An 18,334-nucleotide genomic window follows, 5' to 3' on the forward strand; every position below is an offset into this window, starting at 1 on the left:
TCACAGAAATCACCAGAAATAAGGTAAAAAGAAACATCCAGGAGACAATTTTATTTCAGTCAGTAGTGCTTATTTATTTCCTCTGCTAATGGCTCCAGCCAGTTTGGAAATGTACAAAAAGAAAATGAAGGAAACACTTAACTTTGATTTTTGTTGTGAGTTTGAATCAAACGATTGATGATTTTGGTTTCAACAGTAAAGAATTTCAGCAAGATCTGATATGTGACTCAATTGTTTCCTAATTTATTCACTGATGAGCCATGCACACAGTTTCCAGTGTTTGTCATTCAGCTTTTAGTAATATCACATAAGAACTAAGTAGCTGAATTTCCTGAAACTCGATGGAGGTGTGAAGCATGACAAAGCAGGAACTGATCTATTTTGGTGTGAATCTGGATCACTTTCTTTAAAATGGTGAAATGAACAGCGAGTTCACTTCTTGTACGAAAAGTCTTTACAGAAATTCGGACCTGATTTTAAAAAGAAACATATTTGGAACAGAGATGAACTGGACTGTTGGTGGTAATTTTTTTTTTAAGGAAGCAACCCTTTTCTCCGAATGTAAATGTTACAACACATCAACGCAAAAGACCCTAAAAGATTCAATATTCCAGATGCTGTTTCTGCAGCTCAGCTCAAAGCGTTCACACATCTGACTGAAAGATTCCCACAGCTGTTGTTGCTGTTCTTTTTTAAAAAATCTGACTTCTCCTAAGGTCTATTTCTGTGAAATAATCCTAAAGTTTACTGAAAAGTACATGTTGCTTAGTTTTTAGCTGCCCTCACAGGTAAAAAAAACTTACATTCATCCATGAATCCAAACATGGCATTTTTGTCTACGCATCTGAAATCCACAGAGGAGACAAGATGTGCGTTCCAGCCTCAGAAGGACAGGAAGTCATCATCAACATCATTTTGGACCTCTTATACATACATGTTTAGACTTAGAGGCATGGTTATTACATCAAATAAGGTAGGTAGATTTAAAAAAAAAAAAAAGACAAAACCGGCTTAAAAAAAATAAGCTACAATCTATTTACAAGACACAGTGGACAAGTGTATAAAGGAACACAATAGTTCCATAGTTCAGTCTGTAATTCACGTCCACGTGATGTAATGCCTAATTGTTTTATAAAAATTCCCACAAACATAACATCCAAAAGTGAAAGAATACACAGGATGGATTTTTTTCAGATTCTTTTGCAGTTTCAACACTGCAGCACCGACTTTTCCATCTATTACTGGCTACATAATTAGCTACTAAACATCTCAGTGACCACAACTCCTCCACTGGTCATTTTTAAACCTGATAAAAGGTAAGCAGATCCAGTTCTGTACCCTTTGATACAGCTCGCCTGTTCTGTACTCAGCACAGAACCGGAGGACCACAACTGAACGAAATAAGGGAAATACGTCCTTTTCATGAAATGCAGAACTATAAACTAATCAGTTTCATGTCTGGAAAATATTCAAGAGAGGAATGCAAACTGAAGGAAGAGGTCAACTCTGCTCCGCTGTGTTCCTGAGATCATCGTTTCATCCCGTTGATGGAGCATCAAATATCCTGAAGTCTAATGAATCCATTTTCACTTTCACTTTACTGCTTCATTGCCAATCATATCTGAAAAAAGACAAACAACAAATGACCATTTAAGATTCTGCAAAACCCCTTGAGTTTGAACTTTCAGTGTTCTACACCTAAAGCATTCAGGCTTCTGAGTCACCTATCCCGGTGACAGCCATGTAGGAGTCATAATCATAAACAGTACAAATTGACAAGTCATAAACTTTTACTTTTTTAAGTTTTTTTTTTCTACGATTATCAATAAAGTGAAAAAGTCCCTCTGTTTTGTTGTTTTTTGTGAGGGAAAAAGGGATGGAGGGTTGGCCTATAAAAACACAGCATATAAAATGTCATCTCTGCAATTCTGTATTTTTTTGGGGCTTTTGGCATTTCCAGGGGACATCTGGACCAAGATTTCCATTTTCATCTGCTGGTACTTGTTTTACTAATGCAGAGAAAAAGCGAAATTAACAGCAGACAATAGCCGATGGTTATCCAGTGCATTTTGGCTAATTGCGTCCATCTTTTGTGCTCCATGGAAAGGACTGTTTACCTGCATGTAACCAAAGCTCGCTCAGACATTACTAGTCAATTCTTACTGGTAACAAAAGTCTCATCCATTTTGTGCAGATTCTACATCTCCCTATACAGATACCGGTTTATATAGTTAAGTTTAAACATAACTAGAATTATCAGTCAAAAAAAGTTTGATTTACGATCTCACAGGCTTGCTGTTTATGAGTATTCATCAATGTCTTAAAACATTTTATGTTTCATTTACAGTGTTTTACCTTGCAAAGTCTGATAAACCTCATTTGGCAAGCTATCCAGCTCTGCCACACTTTGCAACAGGTGTTTAGCTGTGGCTTCTCCAGGCTGCCGTTTGCTCTTCCACTTCAGCAGCATCTTCAGCTTCTGCATGTTCACTTCTTTCTCCGCTGCCTGGATGTCATCCAGCTCCGTGGCGGCAAGGTCTAGAAAGATAGCCACCTCCTTCCACTCCCTCCCGAGCCTCTTGGCTACCTGCAATAGCTGCTTGTCTGACATGTCCTGGCCCTGAGTGATCCCTGTTTTCACTCCATCTGGAAAAAAGACACATAACACACATACACACAATTTTAGGTGCATCTGGAACAGTGATGTCAGTAACACGTTCCTATGGGCTGTTGACTTGGCCATAAAGTTGTGCTGAAATTACAGTAACAGATACTTAAAGTCACCTGACTCGTCTCGCCAACAAAGTCTTTTAGGGGCTGTTTCATCTTCTGAGGGGCTGCTGCTCCTCCGTCTGCCTACGTGAGAGACAGATATAACGGCAGTCAGTGTTTAGAAGGTGAAAACACGTGATGAAAAGTCAAATCAGATTACAAAGACGTAAAACACGAAGCATACTGTGTGTCCTTTTCCTCGGCTTCTTCTCAACGTTATCCACACAGTCACCTAAAAGAAGAGTAAAAAGGCAATGTCAATCAAATTGTAGTAAAAGCAAAATAGCACAAAAAAAAGCACAAAAACTAAACAATGAATACTTTTTGGTTCATTTGGATTCCAGTCCACATAAACATAACATGCAACACAACCTAGCTTTGACTTGACTTTTAACCAAAAGTGCCTTCAAAGTGAGACTAGTACCTTCTCTGATGGTAGCAGACCATACAGTCTCCTCAGTGTTAGTCTCTACAAGAGATAATTTAAAAGGAGGGCGCTCCTCAAAGAAAGCTTCAAAGTAGCCTTTCATTTTAGTCACTGCAAGGGTGAATTTCAGTTCCTGTACAGAGACACATAAATATAACTTTGCTGCACAGTCAGTAAATTGCAGAAGCAAAACATTATATGAGATGATATCAAAAAGCACCACCGGACTACTCTGGACTACTTGAAGCTCTCCTGCTATTATTAGATCGCTCCATGGAAATCCAGTTTTGAACCCTTTCGTATCTGTGCCACGTGCATAAATCCTACTTCTTTGTCAAACTGACATGACTTTCACATCAAGTGGTAATGACAGCTGGGTCTCCGGAGACCAAGTGGCAGCTTCCAGTTAAAGAATCCACAGGACGGGAGTACAACTAGGAGCATGTCTGTAGGCCCCCCCTTTTTTTCCCTCCTGACATTCACCAGGTTGTTTGCCATAAATTCATCAATATAAAGCTCCACTGTAACATCCTGAGGGAGAACATTTGGTGAAAGCAACCTAAATTGTGGTGTGTGCCTGCTCACAGAAACCACATCACAATCCTCACTCACCACCTTCCCTACCTGCCAGTTTTACCTTCCTGCAACTAAGTCTTCTGCTCTAAGATGAAATTCTAATTAAAGGGTGACCCGACTCACAGCTGCAAGGGGACAGAATGGGACTTACACAGAGCGATCTGAAAAACAGCAGCAGCGCTGGAAGCCATCATGAGGTGAACAAGGAGATCACCTTGAAAGGCCAAATTTAAATCATCTGAGGTTTTTCTCTTTTTGATCAGACCTCCTAGACTGCGGATTTCTTGAGAGACACACCTGAGGTTTGATCTCTCCCTCTGGCTCGCTCAGGAGACGATACGTGCCCTCGTCCAGCTTGCACGTGGGAGGCTTAACTATCTCGGTGTAACGAGTCTTATAGCCCCGCACCTGATTTTTTATGTCCTAGTTCACATAAGCACAGCAGGAATACAAAGTAAAGAAGAGAAACAGTTAGTTTCCTGGCAGCGATGACAGAAAAGTTACTAAACTGAAGGCGTCTCATCAGGATGGATCACAACAGCGATGGAAATATACATCACATTGGGTGACAATAAATGTAGTATGACTGTTCACCAGCAACATCCTCCAAAGCAAGCAAACATGCTCACAAACCCACAAACACTTCCTGAGTGAGTTCAGCAGTGGTGAGTTCAGTAGTTCAAATTTAAAAAGACCAAAAAAAAAAAAAAAAAAAAAAAAAAAAGCTTTATTGTCATTTAGCTGTCAGACTTACGTGGTGCATTTACAGTCATACAGGCACTATTTTGGCCGCTGACATTTTGGCCAGGCAAATACACCAATCATTTCCCTGCACAAAATGCCCTTACTGTAAATAACTAAAAAACAGGTGGTTTAATAAGGTCAATAGCACAAGTAGCCATTATATTACAAAATCCTGGAAATCTCCTGCCTCTTCTCAAATGCCTGGTGGCATTTAAGCCACTGCAGTTAGACAGATAAACAAAAAGTGAAAGTTACATTTGTCTAACCTTTCTCACAAAATTTCAATGGTGAGGTATTTTTCTGGAGTTTCATCCAGAAACAAGTGGCCATGACTGAAAAATAAGAGACTCTCATGAATGGAATATTTCTATGTGCTGCTCCTGCAAAGACGGTATTTTTGTTGCTGTTTTGTTTTTGCTCTCTCCTCCCAGGAAAAATTCCTCAATTGGAAAACAAAATTTACTTTCAGGAAAACATCACGAGAAGCCCGTCAAAGCGTCGGTCCATCGTGAGATTCTGAAAGTTTTATTTCTATAAGCATGAGAAATTTTAGCCTCGCGTGAAACCGATTACTGCCTACGGAGGCCGGGGTCAAGACGTGCATTTTTTTTTAAACGTGTATTTGTATTCAAACTTTCCGTAAATAACCTTGTGGACGCCGCACACCGCAGCGTAACTGCACGTTTTCATTATCGAACAGGAACAGAGACTGAAAAAGTGCTGAATCCCAGTTACACTTTTAAGAATGAAAATAAACAAGGCACTTTTTTTTAAATCATGTCACTGACATGTAAAACTGCCAGAATGCAGTGCCCATTTCAAAGAAGTGTCTGCCAACTAGATGTTGTAGAAAAGGAAAACAGGATCCTGAAACTAAAGACGGTTTGATTAAATTTGACCAAATTTCCAAGATGGTTCTGTATATGTCAGTTTTGGAAATGCATGCAAAGTCTACTGACGGCCGAGACAGAGCTGGTGTAAAATAGGTAAGTAAGTAGTAAATGAAACCATAAGGAACATTAAAAAAAAAACAAAAAAAAAACACCCCTTACCTTGATGTCAGACGCATTATTTGTGGCCAGATAGACGTGGAAGCTGTAACTGTTGATGTCCGTGGTGAGCTGTTTGTAGACCAGAACCACCCCATGGTGCTCTACAGCTTGGCTCGTCTGAATGATGGGACCAACGGGTGATAAGGACGTCACATTCCACTTAACATGGCTACCTGAGTGGTCCACTGTGGGCTCAATGACTGGACGGTTGTCCTTTATGTGCAGGACACTGAATGTCATCTCATTGTCCGGATCTATGTAATGATAACAGAGAAGAAGAAAGTTTCTTAAACTGTATAATTATTGTTGTACTGAGTCAGAACTCTGGCTTAATTTTTACAGCATGAGCATGCTGTGTGAATGCCCTACGAGCTTACGAGCAAGGCAGATGGAGTGTGGGAACTGGATGGACTTGAGGACTGACGCATCCTTATTGACCGTGTCCACGTTGAAGATGGGTCCAGCAAATTTCCAGGAGTCACGCAGAAAAGCACCAAACTTGGACCAGGACAAGACCGAGTACCTCACAAGAACCCGCTCAGCTGCTTCAAAAACCAGACCCATGACCGAACACTCATATGTGCCCTCTCCTTCTAGCTGCACCCTAAAAGACACAAGCACAGAGTCGGTAATGCTGAGCAATCAATGCTGAACAAAATAAACGCGAGAGTGCTGTGTGGAGAAAATGTTCCACTTACTGTAAACGTCCCTTGGAGATCCTCCTCGGGGTAACAAGCTCACTGCCATGGCTCTGTGAAAAGGACACAACAAAGCACTACAGATTAACGAGCTACGTCAAGCTTAAAGTCAGAGTTTAAGGTGTCATGAAAGTCACTTTTGTTTACCTGGCTAAATCACGATAACTTATGCTGAATAAATAACCTGGTCGGGAGCAAGTTATGTTCTGAGTTTCGGTTTAAAATCAGCTGGAAGCGCCAATATAGATTCTCTGCTGGGGAAATTTTATATGTGCAAGATGTTAAGCTGTACCTCACTAAAGCCACTGATTTAAGCACAAACTGCATTGCGCTGTTATGGGACTGTGCATGTGTTAATTTGGCGATGCAGAAAATGTAAAAATGCTTTTGATTCTAATCTGCTGCTAATTCTCTTTTAAACTCCTGGAATTGAAGCTAATAAAACAGAGAAAACACACCAAGAATACCTGTTCAATAAAATTTATTTCACTTTGATATGCCTACAAACTAAAGCGATTCCCACGTATCCTTTATTAGTCTCCAACAATTAGTTATTATGTCTCCAGTGGTTTTAATGTTTAAAAAAAAAAAGATCCAGTTTTAAGTTTCAGAGCTCTAATGTGCAGCCGTCACCTTAGAAATGAACAGCAGCACTGAGCAAACACTCAGGGACAAAATAATTAATGTGAATTAAAATGTTTGTTTTACCGCTCTATGTGATAAATCCCAGGATTAACGATTTTCTGCAGCATTAATCCCAGTGTTGCATTTTACTCTTATTTTTAATAACCATTTTATCATCATTATCTGATAACATGTTTTCACTATTGTTTCTGTCTTTTTAATGGCAGCGCCTCCAGAAGGGGGGCAGCATGGCCACAGTTCACGTATCTCCCCATGTTTGTTCTGTTTGTCTTCTTGGATGGGTGTTCTGTTAACTGTAATTTCCCCATTGTGGGATCAATAAAGTATCATCATCATCAACATCCCTGATTGGAGTAGGGGTGGATGTGGCTCAGGAGGTAGAGTAGGTCGTCTACTAATCGGAGGGTTGGTGGTTTGATCCCTGGCTGCATGTCAGAAGTCTCTTTGGGCAAGATACTGAACCTCAAGTTGCTCCCATTGGAGTGTGACTGTGTGTGAATGTTAGAAAGTGCTCGTATGAATATGGCATGCTGTATAAAGCACTTGAACTTTGCGCCTGAACTTTGTTTGTAGTATAGCCCCCATCCAAAGTTCAACGGGTATCAGTTGTAACCTCAGACACCTTAAATCACCACATTTTGTCAGATAGCACCTGGTTTCTGAGCTCACCTGATGGACGGCTTTGCATTTTTCACAGCATGATTTGAAGCGCCTCTCATCTGTCAGCATATATGGCAACAAACAGCATGTTATTAATGAGACAGGTAACGCTATCGTGAGTACAAAGTAGCGCATCACTTGAGATGGGCTTACCTTTCCCATTTAACACCTCTGCTTCAGGCTCAGCTACTGCATCTGTAAGGTAAATTCATTCTGATCAAGAACTATCACATGAGAATCTTCCAATACCTTACAGGCTGAAATCCAATTATAAGCCTCCCACAAACAAATGTTACAGCGTGTTTCAGTCTGTGTAGTGTGTGTGTGTGTGTGTGTGTGTGTGTGTGTGTGAGAGGGCTGTGTGTTCAGTTAAATTTCAGTCTTGATCCTTATTTAAAAAGCCAGCAGCATCTGACATTTTGCAGTATTGCTGCCAGTAAAATGTGGCTGTGGCCACAGTCCACTGAGTCATCAGCTACTACAAGCAGGCATCAATGTCTACATGTACACAAGCAAGGAAAATAAGTAAGCCACTTGCAGGTATCAACAAACAGTTTGTTTCCTGATGTGGCTTACTGTTTCTAGAGTCTTCTTCATGGGCTTCTTCATTGTCTGGATAGGAAACATAGGAGAGGTTGATGTAGTTAAAGATTTTAGAGAACACTCTTGAAGCCACAGCTGAGAATCACAAAGAAGCTCAAGACACATTACATCAAAATACACTGTCTACAGCAGGGTTATAATAGTTTTGGATTTTACATTATAGTTTAGTTTTAGTTAGTTTTTACTTTTTTTTCTCTAATTCAGTTAGTTTTAATTAGTTTTCAGAGTGGTTTTGCTCGTTTTTATTAGTTTTTATTTTTGGTTTCATGCTTAGTTTTAGTTAGTTTCAGTTAGTTTCAGTATTAGTTTTAGTATTTTCATACCTAATCAGGTGCAAGATTCAAGGCGCAAAAGTGACTATTGTGTAATGAAAACTTGACAAAAGATACAGTTTAAAGAAATATAGTCAACAACCAACTGTTCACAAGACATGCTAAATTTGTGTAATATTAAGGACACACATGAGCATAACCAGGGAGAAACAAAGAAAAACATGAACTCCCAAACTCAATAAATTCTACAATAAACTCCACAATAAACTTCAGCATCAGTGCAGCAGATTAATAACGCCTACATGTGGTGTTAAACAAAAACAAACTCTTTGAAGGAGTCAAAGCTCAAATCCAGCTGCATCCTGATGTTCTCACCACCTGAAGCTGCTTCTGTTTTGGAGCTAGCTTGGTTAGATGCTCGCTAATTAAACCTGCAGGGTCTTTGCGGCCTCTGTACACAACCTACAGAAGTTGCCGACCTCATGTCCGCATTTATGCTTGTGTAGCTGGATTGTGTGTGTTAATTACCTTGTGGTCGTGTGCAGGTGTTTGTACTCAAAGAACCTCCATACGGGACTAGGCAGACCGCAGCCATTACTTTGCGGACCAGCGCGGTGAGCGCACGCACATGCGCACTCACACAGTTGTCCTGTGGCGCTCCCAGCTTAAACTCGGAGAGCGGAAACAATGATTTCATATCAATCCACAAGGCTTAAAAAACCCCCCCAAAAAACAAGTAAATGAAAGTAAGTTTATCGATTATTTCAGTTAGTTTTAGTTAGTTTTGTAAACTCACAATTCAGTTTTAATTAGTTATCGTTTTTTCCTTTTAATTATAGTTTTTATTTATTTCAGTTAACGACAATGTTTTTTCAATTTCAGTTTTCGTTATTTCGTTCGTTTTCGTTAACTATAATAACCCTGGTCTACAGTAATGATGGTATCATCAATGACTCCTCATGTTGGCGCCTATCAGACACTGAAGTAGTGACTCTGGTAAATCAAACTGGTGGAGGAACCTGTTTACGACGCTGGCATGTTTTAATAAAAGTAATGACATTTGGCACCAGTTTATTACCAAATAAAGCAATACTATACAGTGGAACCATTTAAGGTTCAGTTACATCAAGAGATTATCATTCCAAGCTTGACTTGGATACAGGATGTAGCTCTTACCTTCCTCTTTTCCATCCGTCTCAGCGTGGCTCCCTGCTGAAAATTGAAATATGAGACAGAATGGAAGATGAGGAGCAGAAACATTAATGGAAATTGCTCAACATTTGCTCCTTTCCTGAGGGTTAGATGAGAAGATCAACACCTTCTAAGTTAATATAAAAAGGTAACACCAGCAGCTAGTTAGCTTAGCACAAAGGTCAGAAGCAGCAAAACCAAATCTACCAGCACCTCTGAAACACACTCAAAAAATTTTATCTCATTTTTCTTCCCCACATGATGACAAAACTTCGGGAGGTCACTGCTTCACAATGTCATTATAACATTATTTTTGTATGGATTAAATAGCATGTTAATTAATGAGTTTTCAGGGTGCTGGAAGATGTTTTTTTTAACCCCTGAAACAATTGAGGAAATGTGTTTCAATCTTGTGTCTTCATATTACCCAGAAAAACAAGAGTGAGATATTTCTCACCATCCTTTCCAAAAAAGAAAAAGAAAGAAAGAAAAAATGCAAACATTCCTTTAAATTATGAAAATGTGCCTCTCACCATAATCCTCATCATCCTCCTCCTCTGAGCTCTCCTCTGTAGATGTCCCTGTGTTTTCTGTTCAATAAAGAACAAAGTATGCATGAAGACAGTGAATAAAAGGGATTCATGCCACAGCTGTCACCTGTCATGTCTTTATATTTTGCTTCCAAGGAGTCAGACTTTCTTGTAATTTTTTTTTAAAGTGGTGTTGAGTGATAGTTCTTCATTCTTTCTGAAGGTCTTTAAAAGTTCTTCTTTGGGCATTGGCTGCTTTTTCACTCATTTTCAGTCCAGTCCTTGTACCTGACCATTTTCAGAGGAATATTTTTGCTTGTTAAGCCACTAAACACTGACCTAAGAATCATTCAAGCATAAAAAAGCCACCTAACTCAAGAGATGAACCAGTGTTGTGTTTACATATAACAGACAACTTAGGAACCATTTTAAATTGTATCTTTAGGCCTTTGGTTACCAGCAGCCTGTCACAAAAACATACATTGTTCCCATTACTTTAGTTTAGTCTACAAAAAATGCCAAAGTTAACATAGTTTGACAGAAATGAAATAAACTTAGCACAAAAAATAAGGAAATTTGTGTTTGGTTGATTATTTCTTTGTTGTAAAAATGCTTTTTGGCAATAAATCTTATACAATTGGAAAGCCTGCTTGCTTCCCCTTAAATGGAGCCACATTTGTAAGGAAAATGCCTTTGTGGGTTGAACAGCAGGGATGAGTATGTTAGCTGTGCCTATGAAAAACTTGCCAAATCTTCTCTGCCAGTGCCAAACAGCTTATTCTGCTATTGACTCTTGTTTTGAGCTTCTCTACCCCAGGTGCTGACAATCAGGCTTGTCATCGTTGGAGGTAATCTCAATGCAGATCAAGTGGCAACCCCCTATCTCCATCATCTGGGACCAAACTCTATCCTCCAAGATGACAATGCTCACACCCACAGACCAGGGTTTATCAGAGGCTACCTCTGAGGGAATGGAAAGGCCTGCCTGCAGTTCTGACCTCAACCCCACTGAACAATTGTGGGATCAGCTTGGGCGTGCTGTTAATGCCTTAGTGACCAACACAACCACGCTGGCTGACTTGTGACAAATGCTGATTGAAGAGTGGGATGCCATCCCACAGCAGCTGGTGATCAGCATGAGGAGGAGGTTCCAGGCTGTTGTGGCTGTGTATGGTTCTTCCACATGCAACTGAGGCCTCTGTTTGTTAACTCAATAAATTGTTGAACTGTCAGTGCATCTTGTTTCTTCAACCAGCAATCATCCAATTTAATAAACAACACCAAACAAGAGTCAATAGCAGAATAAGCTGTTTGGCATTGGCAGAGAAGATTTCTCAAGTTTTTCCACGGGTACAACCCACATACTCAACTCTGCTGCTCAACCCACAAATGCATTTTCCTTACAAATCTGGCTCCATTTAAGGGGAAATAAACAAGCTGTACAATGGTATAAGATTTAAAGCCAAAAGGCATTGTTACAAGAAAAAAAAAATAACCAACCAAACACACTTTTTGTGCTACATTTAGTATTTTTGCACCAACAAGGTGATTCCCACAGCGATATCAGTTACAAGTGTGGCATATGTCAGCATGGTATGTAGTGTGTCCTTAAAAAATATCTGCAGAAACTGAATAAGGACAAAAAAATAAGAACTGGCAGGCCTAAAAATGATCTACAGCTGATGAACAGTATCTGAAAGTCACGTCCATAAGAAAGAGGAAAAAATCCAGCAAAGACCTTTCACAGGGCCTGAGAGATGCATCTGACCCTTCAGTTGATCCATCTACTGTTCACTGGAGCCTCATCAGAAATGGTCTCAGTGGAAGGGTGGCAGTCATATGATTCTTAGGCAAGGGAAACAGGGAGAAAAGGATGAAGGATGCCAATTTACACAAGAACTGGACTGAAAATCAGTGGCAACGGGTCTGATGGTTTGATGAATCTAAATTTGATCAATTCTGTACAGAATAGGTCCCATTAGATTTGGGGCAGCATTTTAGCCAGTGGTGTTGGGGATCTTGTCAAAATTGATGGAATTATTAACACAGATGACCTTGACAGAGAACATAATGAAAGGCAGCCAACATCCAAAGAAGAGCTTTGAATGTCCTTCGAGAAGCCTCGAGAACTATTCCTGAAGACTACTTAAAGAAATTACAAGAAAGCTGCCTGAGAGAGTTCAGGCTGTGCTGAAGAATAAAGGTGGTCAAACCAAATATTGACTTTCAACTCTCCTTCAACTCAGTTTTGCCTTATAGATTGCACTTCCAGGTGTATTAGGACATTTCAATAAATTGCTGCACGTATTTCCCCTTTTTTTCCCCACAAAACTTAAAGAAATGAGTGGTGGCTCAAAACTTGCACAGCACCATATAACTCTTTTGCACTTACCTGAACTGCTGTTGTCATTTTCTATCAGATCATCTGTAAACAGATTAGTACAAATTTTGAGATGAGCATTGTTTATTCTGAAAAACGTGATTCAATAATGTCAAAATGTGAGAAAATCCATAAAAATCCATCTTATTACTCACTGCTACGTATGTATAATTCTTAGTTGTTCCTATGGCATCATCAGTATTATGGAAACTACACCACTTTAAATGTATGATAACATCATCAACCGCGTCTTTAGTCACACTGCCCAGCAGTTAATGCACTAATGGCTATAGTTATCAGATAGTCTGAAGAGCTTTTCTCTGTCTTGTTTTACATTAACAAGAAAAGCAACCTTAACTCTGCAGTAAAAACAGAAACAGCCAATATTATGTAAATCGAGGGAAAGTAAAAGTATTCAGACTGTTTCTTCTTCTACTTTCCCCCACAAAAAGAAGTCTATTTAAAGCAGAGAAAGCCTCAGGTGCTCAACACTCATGTGGTTTCAAAGTCAGAAAAAAAGTGACACACATGATGCATCACAAAAATAAGTACAGAATTAGAACAGGTGCAGCCCCAGTGAGATACTCTAGTTTTAGTTTACGTCTAGGTTTGTGCGGTGTGCGTGTTTTTGTACGTCTTCATTCACATTAGTCACCAAAAAGCCCTAAGCAGGTTTGAATTTCACCAGCAGTTTTTTTTTTATATATGCATCATCACAGTAGCTGAACTGCGGCACCCCATGAAGAAGCCTGTGATAAGTGCCATGCATTAACATTCTGGCCATTTACACAGATGGGTCCAGAAGAACTGCTGCTGCTTCTCTCTTCCCAGCAGTGACTGTCCATGGACCAGGCCATTTGGCTGGGTGCCAGGCTGGCTAATGGCTAGGGCCCCTCCTCTCTGGCCCACAGAGTTTTATCTTAGACTAACAAGCAGATTCTGCCATTGCAGCTCCACTCACAGTTCCTCCCTCATCAATCTCTCTGTCTTACTTTCCTCAATCTGTCGGCTTCACCTCTCCCTGCACTCTCTTCTCCATGCCTCCCTCCCTCCCTCGTCCTCATATGCCTCCTATGGCCCATCTCATTCTCTACTGCTGTTGCTGTCTCACAGCTGGGCCAGCAGGCATCCCTCTTCTTCATTTTGGCACGGCTGCTTCCCTTCATCAGACTGACAAACAAGGTGGAGAGCAATCGCCCGCACTGACGCACACATGCAGATGAAACCACAAATACACAGAGAGTGTGAGAGGTGTGTGCAGCCTCAGGGATTTGGTTAGTATTCAAAAGGCGTTGCCTGCCATCTGCTGGTTGAAAATCAAAATCATAGTACAGGAAAGTGTAAAAGGGTTAATGGGTTCATTTTGTGACTCTTTATCCTCCTCAAGTTGATAGTTGTTGGTCTGAGTATTTCAGAAAATGCTCTTCTTCTTGGATTTTCCCACAAAGCTATCTCTAGGATTGGAGGATGGTCCAAAGAGAGAAAATACCGAGTGAGCAGCAGTTCTCTGGGTGAAAATGCCTTGTTTATGTCAGACAGAGGAGAATGGCCAGACTGCGTCTAGCTGACAGGAAAACAAGAGTAAGTCAAATAACCACTTGTTACAACCAAGGGATGCAGGAGAGTATCTCTGAATGCACAACAGAATGAACCTTAAAGCACAATGGGCTACAGCAGCGGTGTGCCACTCCTGTCGACTCGAAACAGGAAACTAAGGCTGCAATTTGCAAGTGGTCACCAAAATTGGACAACAGACGATTGGAAAAACATTGCCTGGTCTGATGAGTCTTGCTTTCTGCCGTGACATTCAGATAGTAGGGTCAGCATTTGCATAAACAGCATAAAAGCATGGATCCATCTTGCCTGACATCAGTGGTTTAGGCTGCTGGTCGTGTAACATTTTCCTGGCACACTTTGGGCCTCTTAAGCCCCACAAACTACTTGGGTATGGTTGCTAACCATCCCTTTATGACCACAGTGTACCCATCTTCTGATGGTTGCTTCCAGCAGGATAATGCACCATGTCACAAAGCTCAAATCATCTCAAACAGGTTTCCTAATATGACAATGAGTGCTCCACAAAAATGGCCTCCACAGTCACCAGATTTCAATCCAATAGAGCACCTTTGGCATGTGGTGGTTTGAAAAAAGTTTGAAGATTGAAGTGAAACATGCTGAAGGGTGAGAAAAACATGCAGCGCAGCATAAACTGATACTGTATAATATAAATGCTATAAAAATGAGCAACATTTTACACATTGTTGTACACGTTCTTAAAAGAGCATATGCAACCGAAACCCCAGACACACGTGACTGTGCAGTAATATTTCTGCCCTGTCACGCAAATGATATGGAAAGCAAGGAGGTCAAACAGCGACAGGAGCTTTGCAGGTATAACAAAAGCAAGGAAAACAAAAGTATGGAAAAATAGATGGGGATGCACACTTTTCAAACATCAAGAAAAAACAATTACATAACAATGGCGAGTGGCAGAGACTTCCTGCATGTGCTCCGAGAAAGTGAAAGCATAAAGAGTAGCTGACAGTGAGAGGAAGGAAAGCAACGAATTGGCTAATGTTTACCTTTGTTTTCAGGTGCAAGGATATCGCCGTCTCTGTAAGGCAGATGAGATAACATTCAGACAACAATAAATCAAACAGAATTCTCCAGCCTTGGAAGGTTTAAAGTGCCTTTTTATTTTTTGCAGGATGCAGCTGCAGAATCGCGTGGTACAGTCGATACTTCTGCTTTTCAACAGGAACCTTTGCAGTCAAATAAATCAGTCAAAGCAGAAATGTGTGGCTAAACTCCCCGAATCACACTTTCCCACCCAAGTTCCCACTCTGAAACACTTTCAAAGCAGCGTTGATCGTAAAGGAAAGAGCTGAGGAAACATGCGGGCTGGATGTTTTTCCCACTGAACAAATCCAGTTGGACTTTTTTTCCCCATTTATGGCTTTTTCATAATACAGAATCAAGCAGAGCATTAATAGGATTTGTCTGTAATATTATGATCATATATTGTTATTAGTTGACAAAATTCAGGTGCTGAATTATTGACTTTAAGCAATTTATTTTTTTCTTCACATTTTAATGCACATGAGAAGTTTTATTAAATATAAAAAGGAACAGATGAACAGACTGCATTGCACTAAACATTACTGCATGCATCCGTCATACTGTACCACCAATATATTCTTCTTAATATTGCATTATTACTTTCAGTGACATCACCCAGAATTAAATACTAGATACCAGTCTTCCCGACTTCTTTTAAAACGTGCCCGACTGTCCAGGAATCTCGTAAACAAAACCAGCAGTGAACTAAACCCAAGTGTTCATAGATGTTGTGTGAGGACTGGAGCAACCTGTTGTTGCAGTCGGAGCTTTGGCAAGATGAAACAGGTCTGTGAGCCATGAGGAGTAAAAAACAAGACAGCCAATCCCACAAGAAGAATGAGTTCACACCAGCATACAAAAAAAAAAAAAAAAAAAAAAAAAAAAGTAGGTCAGCCTCTCTTTTTCCTGTCTATCCGCCTCTGATGTCTATTGTTTTTAAACATCTGTCCAGGAAACTGAGCTCTTTTTTTTACCTTTTCAAGGTCATCTCATTAGCACCTCTGCCATACAGTCACACCACAACACCAGTGGGCTCATTTCCATGGCAATCATCTCTTCCAGTATGATACTTCGGAGCTTCTCTGCTCTTCCTTGCTTTTTCAAACAATACTCAATAAATCAACCTTCTGTAAGGAAGTTGGTCTGTTTCTGCTCAAAGATAAAGACCAGAGCATTTTCACAAACCCAACAGCTTCCTATAAGTGTGGCAGAGAGGAGTGCATTTGTTTATAGATAAACAACTGTCAGTAAGCCTGAGGCAGAGCAGTGGAACAAAGCAGCTGCCGCCCTTTGTTTAAGTCACTTATTACCCATACTTTACTGCTTTTATTGCATTTATAGTAGGTTAAAATTTTACTTCTATTCAAATCATTAAGTGAAAGTTAATCTTACCCTGCAGCAGCTTCTCAAATAAAGCTGGAACTGGAATCAATGCATTTAACAGATTAATAGATTTGTAAGGTGCTGTATTTGATCATGTGTTTGGGGACTTTTCCTGCCAGGTGCGTGATGCCAAGTGCAAACAACACGGTAGTATTCAGCGAGAATGACTCATCAGTATCACACTTCAGCTCTCTGTGGCTCACAGGTGATCTGATAATGAAAATGACCATATTATTAAAAGCAGTGAAATTAATGTAAAGAGGACAATCATTTGAAATCCGCTGAAATGAGTCAGCATGTGACAATACTGTTTCACAGCATCATCTTCAAACTATAAGCGGGACGTTATGTTTCATTTTGTGCTCCAGTGCATTGTGAAGCTGCATTAACAGCAACGGAAATGGATCATTTTTTTTGTGTGTGTTTATTGAACTAAACTGTTATATAACATTTGCGGGTAGCTCTGGCACGCGTTTCCAACTTTCTCCGCTAACAGCGCGATGATACGTTGTTGTCAATAAGTCAACACAATGTAACAACAGAGCGGCGTGAGCCAACTACAGCGAGGAGACGCCAACAAAGAGGGTGAATAGATTGTGTGCATAAGTGTTTACAACGAGACAGCGAAAACTAGACCTCCATATTCTGTTTCTTATTAAAATGGACAAGCAGATGAGCCCCAAAAAACAAGTCGGTAACAAAGGCTCCACTTCCTGTGTGTGGGCAGGCGATTTTTAGCGCCGATGCGTCCAAAAGGTTCACGATCAAAAAACACAAACCACCGTCGATCACGCACAACGACCACGTTTGACTGATTTTGTAACAAAGAAACAAACTTACCCATCTTCGAGGTGACAAGCCGCACCGTAGCTCGCCATCTTCGCCACCATCCTCCGACTGTAACCAGACCCCGTTACGCTTTCTGTTGAGCCTCTCACCGGTTATCGGTGTCTTTTTAAAGCGCTAAGCATTAACTGCACAACTTCTTCACACCACACGTTCCGTCGAGCGGAGCATCTCCTCTGTTGCAGGACAAAACAACTCGATTTGCATCCCCCGAATAAAAAAGGCGCTCGCTTCCCCACATCCACAAGGAAGAAACATCAAAATCAGTCCGGTTTTTTTTTTCTTTCTTTCTTTTTTGCAGCGTAAATGTGGATGTATTGTTTCCTTTCACAAACAACGTGTTTGTGTGCAAAAAATATACACCGCAGATCGTTACATCATTCGTTCACTGCACGGCGCAGGGCTGAACAGGAAAGCTGTACTTTGAGGATCAGCGGGCCTGCACAGTTCCTGCGCGGTGCGCGAAAAGTGCATGAGAGAGCGCATGTGGGCGGGCTTGCAGCATCCCGCCTTCTGGGCTCGACACACGGGGAGCGACAAACGACAGCGACGAATGGGTCGCATCGCCACTGGGGTGAAACCGAACACACGGGACGCGATAGCGACGGCAGCTTTGCGAATCGCGCTCTTACGTCACTCGTCTCCAAGAAATGTGATTGGTTATGAAACTGGAGGGATTTAGACATTTTCAAAGCAGTCCATGTCAGACACGGCAATAAAGATGAGTCTGAAGATTTTATTGGAACTGACAGAAATCTTGCTGTTAAGTCTCCTCTACAAAAGAAAAAGACAACCTCGCGTTCATCCTATATTAGCACAAAAGTCCTCTCTATCCGTCTGTTTAACGTTAGTCTTGCACCAACACGTTCTCATATGGCTGCCTTTTATGTTTAACTCGATAATCACTGCGTGAAGTGTCATATAATATAGGAAAGT

General features: G+C 40.6%; 1 protein-coding gene across 4 annotated transcripts; it reads right to left on the reverse strand.

Moving 5' to 3' along the window:
• Nucleotides 1-48: 48 nt before the first annotated feature.
• On the reverse strand, nt 49-17,832 carry LOC115789894 (uncharacterized). 4 transcript variants are annotated; one of them, XM_030743464.1, is made up of 17 exons: nt 17,393-17,832; nt 15,133-15,164; nt 12,563-12,595; nt 10,174-10,230; nt 9,626-9,658; nt 8,151-8,186; nt 7,728-7,769; nt 7,584-7,633; nt 6,270-6,322; nt 5,949-6,175; nt 5,572-5,825; nt 4,073-4,198; nt 3,197-3,332; nt 2,957-3,004; nt 2,785-2,856; nt 2,356-2,646; nt 49-1,621 (listed from the first exon to the last, which is right to left on the reverse strand). In XM_030743464.1, exons 1-17 carry the CDS (start codon nt 17,440-17,442, stop codon nt 1,593-1,595), a joined length of 1,569 nt encoding a protein of 522 aa, XP_030599324.1. In that variant the 5' UTR covers nt 17,443-17,832; the 3' UTR covers nt 49-1,592. The 4 variants fall into 4 exon arrangements, with proteins under 4 accessions (XP_030599324.1, XP_030599323.1, XP_030599326.1 ...); XM_030743463.1 differs by having other exon boundaries at nt 9,626-9,661; XM_030743466.1 differs by lacking the exon at nt 8,151-8,186.
• Nucleotides 17,833-18,334: the final 502 nt, after the last annotated feature.

The sequence above is a fragment of the Archocentrus centrarchus genome, chromosome 13, assembly GCF_007364275.1.
Source record: "Archocentrus centrarchus isolate MPI-CPG fArcCen1 chromosome 13, fArcCen1, whole genome shotgun sequence".
Lineage (NCBI taxonomy): Eukaryota > Metazoa > Chordata > Actinopteri > Cichliformes > Cichlidae > Archocentrus > Archocentrus centrarchus.

Bases quoted from the DNA above. Each gene is read 5' to 3' on its own strand.
- LOC115789894 (XM_030743463.1), bottom strand. From the start codon at position 17,442: ATGGTGGCGAAGATGGCGAGCTACGGTGCGGCTTGTCACCTCGAAGAT. The intron at 4,199-5,571 runs GTAAGGGGTGTT...TATGTGAACTAG, and splicing joins ATAATGCGTCTGACATCAAG to GACATAAAAAATCAGGTGCG. The intron at 2,647-2,784 runs GTGACTTTAAGT...TCTTTTTTCCAG, and splicing joins TTGTTGGCGAGACGAGTCAG to ATGGAGTGAAAACAGGGATC.